The sequence below is a fragment of the Sitophilus oryzae genome, unplaced genomic scaffold, assembly GCF_002938485.1.
Source record: "Sitophilus oryzae breed Bouriz unplaced genomic scaffold, Soryzae_2.0 scaffold_1297_pilon_pilon, whole genome shotgun sequence".
Taxonomy (NCBI): Eukaryota; Metazoa; Arthropoda; class Insecta; order Coleoptera; family Curculionidae; genus Sitophilus; species Sitophilus oryzae.
Genome location: NW_022145945.1, coordinates 3,001,409 through 3,017,489, shown reverse-complemented (window position 1 = coordinate 3,017,489; position 16,081 = coordinate 3,001,409). Strand labels below are relative to the sequence as shown.

At 30.6% G+C, this 16,081-nt stretch overlaps 1 protein-coding gene across 5 annotated transcripts in view; it reads right to left on the bottom strand.

Moving 5' to 3' along the window:
- Positions 1-1,755: 1,755 nt before the first annotated feature.
- The window catches only part of LOC115874565 (merozoite surface antigen 2), a 35,579-nt gene continuing 21,253 nt past the window's right edge, over positions 1,756-16,081 (bottom strand). For 4 of the 5 annotated variants that reach the window (XM_030889751.1, XM_030889750.1, XM_030889752.1 and 1 more), the window contains exons 5-8: positions 11,956-12,232; positions 11,786-11,893; positions 7,077-7,221; positions 1,756-1,977 (exon numbers count right to left, since the gene is read on the bottom strand). In XM_030889751.1, the coding sequence (XP_030745611.1) occupies positions 1,885-1,977; positions 7,077-7,221; positions 11,786-11,893; positions 11,956-12,232 (623 nt within the window). In that variant the 3' untranslated portion in view covers positions 1,756-1,884. The remainder of the gene's footprint in view (positions 1,978-7,076; positions 7,222-11,785; positions 11,894-11,955; positions 12,233-16,081) is intronic. The other variant, XM_030889754.1, reaches the window with a different exon arrangement.

Genomic DNA, 16,081 nt, shown 5'->3' with positions numbered 1-16,081 from the left:
CAGAGCTGCCACCTGTATTCCCAGCGGGAAATTTAAATTCCAGTTAGTCAGCCCGGCGCCGAATATGTCCATGGTTGGCAACTGAATTTAATAATTACGCCCTCAGAATTGGTATCGCTTATATTTAAGACTATTTGAGGACTTAAAAATAATATATCACTCATATATCGATATACTTTAATGTTGATAGTTAAGTATATCGATATCTTTAATTATTGATAGTTTTGACCATCCCTTCTACAGCCGCTTATTTAACCGGTCTAAAACAATTTTTCTCTGTTCTTTTCTTCAGATATACATACATTTTCAAGTTACTTATAATACCTGTTGCTAAATTAATCGAATTCGTATGTTAGTACGATTAACTTCCAAATTAGCATTAATGAGCCGCCTCTAAACTATTCAACAGCCCGTCGGTTTTAGTTTAGTTTGTGGATTGCAACAGGAAAATTATCGGAACCAATTTTCTTCTTGCGATATTCAGTCGATAAACTTTATTTTGTAGCTTATGTAAGCTTATACAGGGTATTTTTATAACCTTTATTTGAAAATAAGGTCCAAAAATTAGCAAATTAGCAATTTACTCGGATAATATTTTGTTTGAATCAAATATTTTTTATTTTGTTATAGTAAAAATACCGGGTGCGTCTCAAAAGTGGCTCATCCCTATAACTTCTTTATTTTTTCAGATAAAAAAAACGAGATTTGGTATGTTAGTATATGATATAAATTAGGATTGATTGACGTATTCAATTGTTTTTGATCACTCCTTGTTTCACCGGAAATTACTACAACTTTAGATTTTTAAATGGCACTCTCGCTATTTTTGAAAATGACATTCTGAATAAGATGACATAACTTTTGACATTCTTGCTTAATAAAAAATCGTATTTTAAAATTCAATCTAGAGTGCCATGGCTATGTTAAAAACACTAATTCTTAATTAAGGAGCCTTGGAAAAATAAATTTGATTGTCTAATGTTTTTAATGTCTTGTCCTGGCCAGTTAGAAAATGCCCAAATCGTATTTTTAATCATATCTCAGTTTTTTCAAATGTAACGAGGGTGGCTCATTAGCATATTTGGAAAAAGCATTTTTTTTACAAATAATTTGATACCACACACTTGGTATTTCGAGTCAAATTTTCGTTTGAACCGCATATTATAATTTAAATTCAATTAAAATGTCAAAAGTCGACTTATGATATGTTATTCTGCTCAGAGTGTGATTTTATATCAAATAAAGTAAAAAAATACCTAGGGTGCGATTTATAAATCAAAAGTTGTAGTCATTTCCGGTGAAACAGGAAGTGACCGAAAACAATTGAATACGTCAATCAATCCTAATTTATATCATATACTAACACACCAAATCTCGTTTTTTTAACTGAAAAAATAAAAAAGTAATAGAGATGAGCCACCGGTATATTGTTTCAATAAACCACACAGATACAAATTCAACTTTTAAAAATGTATGTCATAAACACATCTTCTTGGTTGTGCGATAGTATTAGCTTTCTAAATGAACTGTTATTTTTAGTATAAATAATTAAATTCCACATCGTCTAATTGGCGCACCAAATCGACGCATTGACAAACCGCATCAGCGTATATTGAGTATGGGGCTCTACCAAGGCTCTACCCTCTCATTTTTTTTTTTTGATAAAACAGAATATTAATATCTATGGTAAAAATGTGGTTACAGAGCTAAAAAACGACCAAACAAGTACGTTAACAGTCAGAAAAAAAAAACAACTTAAAATGAAAATATTTTATTTAAAAAAAATTACTGGCTTCTTATTACGAATTAATCTCCTACGAGCATTTATAAATACCATTTACAAACTTGTAAATTTTTGAGCAAAAGTTTCATCCAAAAACTAAACTAATAAGAGTATGATTTAGATACAGCCAATGATCCGCTTCCCGCAACACCGCTCACAAGGTCACTGACAGCTCCCAAGGTTACAATTGGAATCTAGAATCGAGCAAAATAAATTTATAATAAAAAAATGAGATGAATATACTGTAATCATAGACCCATCATAGACCATATAAATTAACATATTTAGCTATATTTATAAACTTTTGAGGCGCACCCGTATAACCCGTTGTAAACTCAGTTTTTTTATAAACTCTAGTATTTGTCATATTATACAGGGTTAATCGAGGAGTTGTTTTTTTACCTTATCTTTAAAACACCCTGTGCAATAATTGCGTGTGTAAATTTTCTTAAAATATAATTTTACAGTCAAAACCATGTCTCCTGAGCATTTTGCTTTTTGGATCATGTCAATATATGCCTTGGTTAAATTTTAAGAGCGAAATTAACTTAACACCAACAATTCGCAATTTTTTTAATTATCATTTCATTTTGAAGTTAGTTTTCAATATGTATAAATATACTACTATAAACAGCCCATCATGTTCGACATTTGGAACATGCTTGCCAGGAGGGTTAGAGGTCGCAAAGCGGTGCAGCTTCATTAATTCAACTTCGCTTGGTTCTTAAAGAAGAATATGAAAGCATAACACAATATGATATATGCAGCCCCGATGACAGTATGAACGGACGTATACAGGCAGTTATAGCAGCCCAGGGAAGCAATGCAAAGTATTAGGGTATTTTTTACAATATTTTTTTCTGTTTGTATACTTAAGTATAACACTAAATCACCACAATACACCAAAACACTTTTACTTTTACACTGGACGTGCGTTTCGCTAACCATGTTAGCATCATCAGCAGATGATTATAAACTGATCTGCTGATGATGCTAACATGGTTAGCGAAACGCGCGTCCAGTGTAAAAGTAAAAGTGTTTTGGTGTATTGTGGTGATTTAGTGTTTTTATTTTGCTGTGTAACACCAAAGGTTCCAATCCTCAACTGTAATACTTAAGTATTACAGTTATATATAAGTCGGTTCAGAACGTTCTACGACGTTTTCCGACACCTAACCTCCTCTCTTCTCTATTTAGCCAGAGATCATCAGGTATTTCTCTATTTTCTAGTTCTTTATCCACACCCTCCCTCCAGCTTCGTCGAGGCCTTCCTCTTTTACTTCTGCCTCGAGGTGTCCACAGTAAAATTTGTTTTGGTATTCTGTGATCGGGCATTCGTTGCACATGACCAAACTATATGAGTTGTTTTATTCTTATGTCGTCCACAATTGTGTGTTGTGGACGACATAAGAATAAAACACTGGATGGTGGACTGCTCCCATAATCTCTCTTACTTTGTCGTTCGTTATTTGTTCTCTTTTGTTCTCTTTTTTTCATCAGATCTCCTTCGTAATCCATTTCGGTCGCTAATAGCATGTTTTCTGTTCTGCTTTTCAACTGCCATACTTCGCTTCCGTAAGTTATTATGCTTTTCACTACCGTATTATGTATGTTCTTCTTATTAGCATGAATGTTCTTCTTATTAGCTTTAGAGATTCCTTGATCCCACAGTACGCCATTCAACATAGATATTGCCCTCCTGCCTTGCATTATTCGATCTTTTATACCCTCAGTATTACAGTTGCTTTCTTTAATATCGTTAATTCTGTTATCGTTATTAATGTTTATTAAAACCAAGACTGTATCGTTAGTCTTAAACGTTTTTTTTTTATTTAGTATAAAGTATCCAATGCAGCGTAACATGACATTACGATAATAGTCACCAAAACCATCTCGTCATATTAAGAAATTACATCAAAACGTAATGATAATTTAAAATTGCAAATTGATCGTGATCAGTTCATTTCGCTCTTAAAAGTTAACTAAAGAATATATTGACATGAATCAAAAAACAAAATGCTCAGGAGTCATGGTTCTGACCGTATTATTATATTTTAGGAAAATTTACATACGAAATTATTGCACAGGGTGTTTAAAAATTAAGGTAAAAAAACAACCCCTCAATTAACCCTAGGGCTAAAAATAGTGCTAAAAATAACAAAAATATAACACTTCAAATTTGAACAAAAAATTCTCTGATGCGTTTTTTTGCATCTGAGTGTATTATTTTTTTAAAAACGAAAATCATCATAGTTTTTGAAAAAAAAAATGATCATCCTGCCATAATTGAATTGCCATAATTTTTTGACATTTTCTGTTTGTTTTATAATTGGATATATGCAAAGTGTATAAATCTGCAGAGCATTGTGTGACTTGTATTACACTGAGATTGTTGTGAATCATGAATGAGAATATGATGAATATTATATTCAGTTACTATATACATTAAAAATGGCAAAGTATGGTAATCGCAAAACAATTTCCGATGCACGTGATCAACTTTGAGTGACAAGCGATGGCGACAGCGCTGCCAGATTGTGATGGATTTATGAGATGAATCTTAATTTAAAATTGATAAACAACATATTTATTACATAATTTTTTAAAGAGTTCTAAGTTTTATTTGTAAATTAATAACTAATATTTTAATGACTAATTGATTTATTTGTTTTATAGCTTATTTTACTTATTACATATTGGAAAAAACTAATCCATTATGAAGCGTTATTATGGGTTATTTATTTATTGATGTACATCTTACAACGCAACGCCATAAGTGCTAATAACAAGTAAGAGGGTGCTATTAATACACAAACTAATAATCACAGAATTTAATAAAAACTAAATTTGAAAGTGGTATAATGTGCTTATCAATCCAACTTACTTTTCTGACTGCAGTCAAGGGTAATAAAGAACCTTTATTGTCACGTTCTCGTTCAAAATAGTTTTAAAAAAACAGGGAAGCTAAAAGTTCTTTGCTTCGACTGTTTAAATGCTTGGCCATATTTTTAACACACAATTTTAAGAAATGCAATAGAAAAACTCGAAAATTTAGTTCTTAAAATAACTGTTTTTGCTGCCCAAAAGTGCAATTTAAAAAAAAAGACTATGAAAACAGGCAAAGAAACTAAAATTACTCACAAAGATTCAACAACACGATATTATACAAAATAATGAGTGACACTTTAAATAATGAGTGACACTTTCATTATTATCAAATAATAAAGGACAACATTGCTGAACACGGCGCAATGTGACCAATATAGCAATAATAAAATTCGGTTTAAACTAATTTTTGCAATCTAAATAAAATATCTGTTACAATCATTTTCTCTATAAAATAAAATGAAGAGCTAGCTACTCGGTATCTTAAATTAAACACCAAATTTAAACATTTTTGCCAAAATTTCATTGAGTCAGGTTTATAGACTTTAGTGTCAATGTCGATATGATTGATAACGTGCATCGAAAAATGTTTTGCGATTACAATACAATTATTGTTTCTAGACTAAAAACATAAAAAATAGAGAATAAATTTTTACTAATTAGTAATAGCCTTGTTCATATACAAGGGTAATAGCAATAGCTCACGATCAGCTGTCAAGTAACGTAGGGATCAATTGATCACGGTAAACTTCAAACTAAAGTGTTACTTCTACGCCTACTGAGACGCCGTTTTTATTAGATAAAACGGTCTATGTTATTTACTATGAACCAAAACCATAACCCCAGGGACAATACTAAGGGCTGGCAAAGGTTAGCCTTGGATCGAGATTTCCGTATGTAAGAAGAGTACAATGCGTTTATAATGTACTGAACAAAGAGAGGACAGTAAACACGTTGCCAAACGTATGAAATAAACCGAGAAACTGTGCACATCGCTAAGAGACGTGGAAGGGATAGCAGATTTGTCGCAGTTGACCGGTCGACCCAATCAATACCTCTGTCAGTACTTAAAGTTCTAGGTAAAGGTGTACGTCATGCGTTCAGCTTCACGATTTAATTACGTCTCGTGATACTTAATTTGTTTATTTATTAACGAGTCGTTGTAATTTTTGCTATAGCTTGAATTTTTTTAAGTGCATTTGCATTTTTGGTAGAAATAAGTGGAATTGAGTGGGTGTTCGATAGTGGTCGCGCTATTAGAACTCTGAATTCAAAAATCGACATCTCGAAATCTATTAGAAATAATAGATTGTAGTTTTTCAAGAACTTTGTTAATATTTCTGCTGTATTTTCTTTGTAGACAGTATGTGAAAATCTTTATCAATAAAAAAATTACACGATTGCTGAAAATTGCTATGCTCTAAAAGTAAATGGATGGATTGTTTACAATTTTTGAATGGAAAAAACAACCTTATCGAATTTTTCTTATGTAAACATATTGTAAAATATCTGATCTTGAAAACAAAAACAGTTTCAATATCTAAAGTGGTTCTTGAGTTATGGCCTGCTGTGTTAAAAAGTTGAGTTTTTAAATTATCGCGATTACTGACGTTTTCTCGTTATAAAAAAATGACACCCTAACGATATCCTTATAATTCCATTTCAGATGCTCAGAAACATGTCTAATGATTTTATCTAGTTATCTCCTGAAAAAAAAGTCTTTTAAAAATAAGCGGTTTGCGATCGTGATTTTACTTTACTTGATAGGGAAAGGCGTATCGGCAACGCCGCAACAGCACACCGTCGCGCGTCTCGTCGGTCGGTCGCATTTCTCTCACTCCGACTTAATAAGATCCCTATGCGATTTACTTCCACACATGTAAATGCCGACCCAAAAGTAACAGTTGCCAGCACGGTATAACTTGTGTATAATTTGAGTATTCACTAGAATTTATTATGTAGGTACCTGTCTATATAAATTTTAATTATTCATCTTAACTTGATCACAGTAATTTGTTCATTTAGGTTAAAGCAGGAATAAATTTATAAATTCCCAAAGAAATTGTAATTTTTCTTAATTACTACAAAAGTTCAATTACTTGGAGTGATAGCTTCAAGCAAACATATAGAAGTAAGCTTAAATACACCATACCTATAACCAAAAAAAGGGCGCCAGAATAGCCTTTGAAATAATAATCAGTGAAGTTGCTAAAACAGAGGTTTAATTTTGAAAAAGTAAAAAATGTTAAGACACATTGATATGATAGAGATTTGTGTTTCAATGATTGACGTCTGAAAACTAGATCAGTTTTATTCATGTCACAGGGCCACTGTAACGCCGTTTTTTTCGATCATACGGGATGTGTGTGCATGAGACAAATGGTGTACAAACATCTACTCTACTCACATTAAAAATATTTCGAAACAAGTTACCGGTATTGTAGCTTTTGGTGTAAGTAGCTGAGTACTGACCACCGTAGCTAGGTGCTGCATAGGCATCACCAGTTGCAGCTACACCTCCATAGTATGGAGCCTCTCCGCTGTTATAGTTGCTAGAAAGAAAAAATGAAAATAAAAACAGTTATTTTGTAATATTCGATACCATTAATCAGTTTGATTACATAATTTTTGCTAATTAAAATTTCAATTAATAAATAAACAAATATGCTTATAATGCCGTTGGGGTATGCGTAGTTTTTGGTTACATAACTCTCATGTAAATAAAGTATCTAATAAGTGAAAGTGGTTTGGGGAAGAACCAGAAATAATTTTCGGAATTTCTTTTAAACATCTTTTAATGGCCGGCAATTAAGGTTATGAGGAAAATTAGCATAATAAAAACAGTTTTATATAACAGAATATAAATAAGTACTGTTTATATAAAGCAACCTCAAAGTTCCCATCTGGTAAAACAGTATAACAGTGATTAAAAACAAAGGATTAAAAATAGATGGGGAATATCTTAACCATCTAAGATTCGCTGATGACATAGTCTTAATTGCCAATAGTCCTGAAGAACTACAAACACAAATTAATGAGCTAAATACAGCCAGCAATAAAGTAGGTCTCAAAATAAATTTAGCAAAAACTAAAGTAATGTACAACGAACTAGTAAACAGAAAAGATATTCTAATAAATAACATAACACTGGAAATAGAAGAAGAATATACAGGGTGTCTCACTTAAGATGGATACAAGCCAATATCTTGGTTGTTTGTTGAGCGATCTTTTTCATTTTTGGCGGGAGGCTGTATGGCTATAAGACGTACATTTTGCCCAGGGTAAGAAATGCGATACCTCATAGACGCACGTTTTAATGGGGTTTGATATTTTTCGAGTCAAGAGTAAACTACTCTTAGAACAGTATTTACATGGGTGCGAACAGGGTGCGTCATTAAAATAAGACATTTTTATTTTTATAGTTATTTTTTTAAGTATTTACGACGCCACTGGATAAACAACAGGTTTATTATCAATAACCAATTATAACCAATTGTCAATGACTAATCGATTTAAGTTTTCAGATAACTTCCATAATAATTAAGATACGATACAAAAACACAAAATAGTTTCAATATATTTTGTTTACTTTAAAAAATTGTTTTTTTAAGTTTGCTAATACAAATGAATAAAATGAGTTACAAAATAATTTTAAAACGCAGTTTTCAATGGAATCTGAAATATGAGTTTTATTCGTTTTATTGTATTTAAAATCCAAATAGTTAGATATTTAATACAATCACTATTAACTTTGAAAAATATGCTCTAAACAAAGATTTATAAAACTATAACAAACTAAAAGTCAACATCTTCGACCAAACCACCATAAACAATTGGCGCCGGGAGGCACGTATAGCCACCCATACTAAAATATGTTAATATCTCTAAAACTACGACTTTGACTGATTTTGATGTTATTACAAATTTTGTTGCAAATATTATTCCTAATCTTAATTTGAAAACCGCGTTTCGCTAGCTACTGTAATTTTGGAGTTACTTGTTTGTGAGTTGGGACAACTAATACACAGCTTGTAACCTCTTCTACCAGAAATCAACAGAAGAATTAAGTTAGCATGGAGTACTTATGGAAGAAGCTCAATCATATACAAATCTAGAATGCCACTTTATCTAAAGAAGAAAACATTTGACCAATGTGTGATACTACCAGTCAAATGACCTATGCATGCAAAATCAGAACACTTAAAACGGACATTATAAGGAAACTGCAGGTCGCACAACGCTCAATAGAACGAAATATGCTGGGAATAACCAAGAATGGCCGTAAAAGAATAGAGTGGATACAACAAAGAACATAGATAATAGCTCAGCCACAGATTAAAATGCAATACGAGCCCTAACAACTATATGATGGGACAAGGTCATATTTTGGAATTATTGCGCTGGTTTTTCAAGATGACTGAAAAATATATGTCTAATTTTTTAAATATAAACATAGCCATATATCCTAAACAACTTGACAATATTTTTATGAATTTGTAAATCAGTCCATATTTACAATAGCGGATTTTGTTCATATAAGGACAAATTTGCTTACAACTAAATGTTGGGACAAGTATTTTTAAATATTTAATTTAAAATAATTAATATCGAGATTAATATCATCATAGGCGGCTTTGTTATAAACGTCACAAATTTCGCAAACTGTTTACTTCAGCATTGACAGCTTGTAAGTGACTCGATACTTTGAGTAGTAAAATTTACTGTAAGTAATTTTAATTTCCAATTTTGTTAATTTAATTGAAAGTAATGGTCCGTGGAAAAGCTACAAATCAAAAACTACGCGAAATTATCATTCGTCAATACAGTACGGGAAAAACAATTCGAAAAATTTCTGATGATTTAAGTATTACAAAAACCACGGTCTTTAATATAATAAGAAATACGGCTAATCTGCCAATGTAGACGTTAGAGGTAAAAGTTCGGGAAGGCCAAAAGTTGTATCTCAGAGAGATTTACGAAATTTAGTAAAAATTTGCAAGTCTGTGAGAAGAAGTACTCTTCGCGAAGTAACAGTTAAATGGAATACTGTAACTGGTTTAAATATGTCAAGAGAATGTTGCCGAAAATATATCCATAAATGCGGTCTGGGGTTTTACAGGTAAAGTTTATTTTGTGTGGATAATCAATTACCTGAAAATTATTTATACAAATTCTTATTTAGGCCAAAGAAAAACCACTACTGACAGAAATTCAAAAGAAAAATCGCTACAATTGGGCAAAATCTAAATTATCGTGGACACAAAATGATTGGAATAAGATCATATTTAGCGATGAGTCTAAATTTGATGTTTGCGTTGGAGATCATCGAAAACGAATAGTACGAAATAAAGCAGAAGCCTTTCATAAAGATTGCTTAAAGAGGATTGTTAAATTTAATAAGGGGCTTATGGTTTGGGGTTGCATGTCAGCGAGAGGTTTGGTCAAATTAAATTTTATAGATGGCACTGTTAACGCCCAAAAATATCAACATATACTTGAGACCTCACTTTTGCCTAGTGTTCAAGAATTGTTTCCAACAAGAATATTTTCCAACAAGATGGAGCATCGTGCCATTCAGCAAAATCAACTAAAAATTGTTTCGGTAATAATAATATGAAAGTTCTATCCCATCCTGCAAGTAGTCCGGACCTCAATGTTATAGAAACTGTGTGGCATAAAATGAAGCAATATTTAAGAAACCACCCTCAACGAACAATTTTTAATTTGCTGACAAAACTGCAGGAAATTTGGGATAATTTTTCTCCTCAAATGTGCCAATCTTTAGTAAATACAATGCCATTAAGAGTTCAGGCAGTTGTTAAGGCCAAAGGTGATGGAACTCCGTATTAAACAAATTTCTTGTTGTGCTGTCCCAATATATAGTTGTCAGCAAATTTGGCTTGATTTTGGCAAAATAAGCTATTATCAAAAGTGATTTGTTTGCAAAGTTATAAAAATGTAGTAAAATTGTCTAGATCATATTGTAATGTTTGAATTTAGAATAATAAACAACAAATTACTATTTTTATTGCAAAAAATACCTTGTCCCAACATATAGTTGTTAGGGCTCGTAGCAATGGGCAGGACACCTAGCAAAAAGGACGGACAACAGATGGACCACAAAAATTACAGCATGTTGAGTATGAGGCATTAAGAGCCTCGTGAGTACGAGGAATTAAGAGATCTAGAAGAAGACTAAACCTGAGATAGGACCGTAATATTAGGAAATTAGCAGGGATAACTTAAACCACAGACTATAGAAATATGTGAGGGAGGCTACACTATAATTTTGAAATAAATAAATAGTTCTTTTTTATAATTTTTTATAAATAACTGCTCGATTATATTTTTTCAGTCTTATACAGTTTTTTTTTGACAATATTTGGATTACGATATTTGGTTAATCATTTCTCACTCAAATTTTAAATATATTAATTTCTTGCTATGCATTCCAATTGTACCAACTATTTCTTTGTAAAATGAACTACTTTGAAATTAAAATGACAGACACATCTATCACTGTCAAGGATTTTATTATTTTTATTTTTTAAGTCTATGGTATAGACATAAATAGTACATATAGAAAATGCAATAATTAAAAAGGTAAGTCACTGTCAATTATATTATATTATATTCCACTAATTGGGAGGTGCTGAGTGAAGCTTTAAGGAAACAACAGCTCAATCAATATTTAGTTGTATCTTTAATTTTAGTGTAAAAATAACTAAAACTGAAGTAAAAAGTATAAAACAATATTAAAATATATTCAAAACAAGAAACTTGATGGTAACAAACAACTGTGGTATTGTCAAATTGTATTTAACTCAAAACAGTGGTGCTGTCAATGTATTTAACACAAAATGAGTATCAATGACATTTAAATAAATTTATTTAGACGTCATTATTCAGTACCTACCAAAATATGACCAACTTCTTGACAATATGGTGAACTTAATTTAAATAAAGTAAAGAACAGCAAATCAATATTTTTTTTTTGAATATTTTCATTAAATGTTAATACAAAAAATAATTGATTCTTATTTAAATATTTTAATAAAACACTTATAAAGGTGTCAAAATTATGCCAAAAATAAATTTATGTTCTATTATACTTACTAATATTTCGAAAAATACCATCCAGGACGTCTTCGAATTTTGGTTTTGGTTTTCGTAATCACTCTGGTATTTTGTTCGATCGGAACTACTTCTTTATGAACAAATTTCCTACCAAAAGAAACAAAACTATGTAAATTAAAAAAAACACTTAGATCGCCGACAAAACTCACGTTGAAGTTATTGGTACCACTGGTTCAGGCACTTCAACTTCCTTTTCTATCACTGTAGGTGGAGCTGGTACCTTCACTCTTTTTTCAATCACCGTTGGTACTCTAATAGTCTTTTCTACGTATGATGGCACCTGGATTGTCTTTTCCACGTAGTTTGGAATCACAGTACGTTCGACGTAGGTCTTTTTAGGAGGAGGAAGAGGTTTTTCTTCGATTTCTAGTTCAACTTGAGAGGCTGGTACTACATTTCCAATGTTGAGAGATCCAGAGAATGATGCTAAATCATAAAAATAATAAGAAAGTTAAAAAAATCACAATATATACTTATTTTTATAGGTTAGGACTGATTATACAGGGTGGCGCACCTCATTCGCCTCGGTTGATTATACGAAAACGGAAAGATGTAGAAACAAAATATTTTATGAGTATATGTGGGAAGGCAATGCACATAATTTAAAATTATTTTGAAATATACAGGGTGTGTCAGAACTAAGATCTACCGGCATTAGTGCGTCGGGCATCTGTAGCTCCTAGAATAAAAAACTTTAGAATTTTGTTTAAGTGCAAATCTAAAGTATGTTCTAGGATGTATTCCAGGAATATATTTTAACTTCTATAGGGTGGCTCAAAAAAGTGTGAGTGAATCGGGATTAATTTTTTTAAATGTACACCCTGTATATTATTGCATTTTTGGCTTCTTTTCAGATCACTTTACATATTCCTAAGATATAAGTAAATATATTTCGGTAGTTTCAGAGATATTAATAAATATATAAAAAATATATATTTTTCAGCCTTTCTTAAAAAAAATTATTTAAAATACAAGAACTGTTCTGAAATCAAAACCATATTAGATATTTACTTTAGATGGTATGTACTTACTTTGCTATAAATATGGTAATCGAAATATCATACAGGATGTTTAAAATTTTACGCCAAACTTTCTAAAATATAAAATAATTTTTCTTCGTTTTTTTAAATGGAACACTCTGTATATTATTTTTTCAATTGATAGAGAATTAAAAAATGAACATTTTTTATATTTAGAGTATTTCAATTTTTCAAAATTTTTAACGGTTTTGCAGATATTCGCGGTTTTATATTTCATATGGCATTTTCCATAGTAAATTTCTATCAAAGCCACCCAATGATTTTTCTCTCGTATTTTACCGTTGAGAGAGCCATATGAAATAATACTGCGTGTATCTGCGAAACCATTAAAAAAATTTAAATACTTTAAATACAAAAAATGTTAATTTTTTAATTTTCCATCTAATAAAAAAATATTCTACAGGGTGTTCCATTTAAAAAAACAAAGAAAAAATATTTTATATTTTAGAAAGTTTGGCGTAGAATTTTTTTTTTTATTATTTTTTTAATAAAGCTTGAAAAATATAATTTATTTATTTATTTATTAATATATCTGAAACTATCTAAATACATTTACAAATATCTTAGGATTGTGTAATAATTGGTAATAATAATAATCTGAAAGGAAGCCAAAAATGCAATAATATACAGGGTGTTTCATTTAAAAAAAATCATCCCGATTCACTCACGCTTTTTTGAGCCACCCTATAGAAGTTAAAATATTTTCCTGAAATACATCCTTGTACATACTTCAGATTTACACTTAAACAAAATACCCAATTTTTTTATTCTAGGAGCTACAGATGCTTGACGCACTATTGCCGGACCCTGTATACCAAAGTTATATTTTTTCTTATGGAACACCCGGTATTTTATTTCATTTTTGGATTCTTAGACATAAAATAATGCATTTATTATAAGGGTTTAATATGTTTAAAAGCTTTGGTTTTTGAGATATTTAAAGATATTTAAATATGCATGCTATAATGAAAAAGTTTGTCAACACCTTGTACATAACTTTTCAGAATTAATTTTTGTGCTAACCCTCAAACCAGAGAAATAAACTTTACTGAAATAAAAACTTCGTTATTTCAAATGGAACACTATGTATTTTTTAAATAAGTCGAAGCAGATTTAAATGCTCTTTCAACCTATATTAGAGTTTCCTATACCTATCTGGCTCAGATTTTGAATAAAAAGCGATTTTTCAATAAAATTGTAATCAAGATTGCTGGTGTCGCCATGGCAATTTTCTAGTGACACTTAGTAGCTATTTTCAAAATCGACATTAGTTTATGGACTTTATTTAAATTTATAACATCGGTTATTTTTATTTAATTTACCTACAATAATGTTAATAAGTAAGTATTTATTATTTTATCAAAAAAATGAAGCAGTATCTGCTGGGGGAAGGAAGAGATACTAGTGATTTTATTTGCTTCTTGGCCTCAAGGGTTTATGCTCAAAGATAGATAGATAATACAGGGTGTCCCAGAAATAAGTGCAAATATTTTAACTGGTAGTATAGTTCAACCCCAGAAACATGCCTATGAGGTTTTTTTCGCGAAAAAAAAATTTTGAAAATTCGAAATTTTTTGGAAAAAATTTTGGAAATTTTTTTAGTTTTTAGTTAAAAAACATAATTTCTTGATAATATGGCAACATAGGTATTAGATTAAATTTACAAGAAAGAAAATCCAGAAAAGATCGAGTGGTTCTCAAAATTTTAGCAAAAAATCATTTTTTTTGGAAATTTTCAAAGTAAAATAACTCCGTTATTTTGGACTTATTTGAAAAACGATAAAGAGAAAATATGTTTCTTTTATCGAGATCTACCACCCCTTAAAATATTTGCACTTATTTCTGGGACACCCTGTATAGATAGATACATAGATAGATAGATAGATAGATAGATAGATAGATAATAGGAATTTTATTGACAAGCGTTCCTTTGAAAAACTACTTTCCTATTTCGCAGAGCTGATAGTGTGGTATATGAAAAACCTATTAGGCAGAAACCTGTCTTTGGAAGTGAAGAAAATGAATTTGCCTTAATTGGTTCTTTTATAGAAAATCCGATATATCTATAAGTCATTGTAATATAAATCAAAGAACTACTTGTTTATTTTTCTTGATAAAATAATAAATACTTACTTATTAAACTATTGTAGGAAAATTAAATAAAAGAAAACTGTTATAAATTTAAATAAAGGCCATAAACTAATGTCGATTTTGAAAATAGCTACTAACCGTCACTAGCAAGTTGCCATGGCGACACCGGCCATCTTGATTGCCATTTTATTGAAAAATCGCTTTTTATTCAAAATCTGAGCCAGATAGGTATAGGAAACCCTAATATAGTTTGAAAGAGCATTTAAATCTGCTTCGACTTATTTAAAAAAATACCTAGTGTTGCATTTGAAATAAGAAAGTTTTTATGCAAAATAAATATTTAAAATAGACTAGCAATTTTTGATACCCCTGTATACATTTAAGGAAGAAATCTATTTTTTTACTAAAGTTTATTTCTCTGGCTTCAAAATCAACACAAGAATTAAATCTGAAAAGTAATGTACAGTGTGTTGACAAACTTTTTTATTATAGCATGCATATTTAAATATCTTTAAATATCTAAAAACCTAAAGCATTTAAACATATTAAACCTTTATAATAAATGCCTTATTTTATGCCCAAGAATCTAAAAAACAAATAAAATACCGGGTGTTCCATAAGAAAAAATATAACTTTGATATGGATTTTAGTTCTGACACACACTGTACATTTGAAAATAATTTTAAATTATGCACATTGCCTCTTTACATATACCCATAACATATTTTGTTTCTACATCTTTCCGTTTTCGTATAATCAACCGAGGCGAATGAGGTGCGCCACCCTGTATAACTATATAAAGTTCAAAGAAAGAGTACACAATATGACAGCGATAGATGCTGTCTGTCATTTTAATTATATTTTCTGTATTTGTTTGAAAGTTGTCTGTCGAGTATTTATTCAAGTTAAATCAAATAAAATATGATGACACTCAATTATAGTACCATGTGTCATCGAAATAAAACGGCGTCAGCGATGGCAATGAGATGAAGATCGCTGTCATTTTATATGTAAAATTATATGGGGACTGTCATCGATCCTCATTTCCAAGCGAACTGGACGCGGTTTTTTTTCGATCATACGGTAAATACTATTCACATTAAAATTATCAAATATTTTAGTATTAATCTAGTGACAATATTAT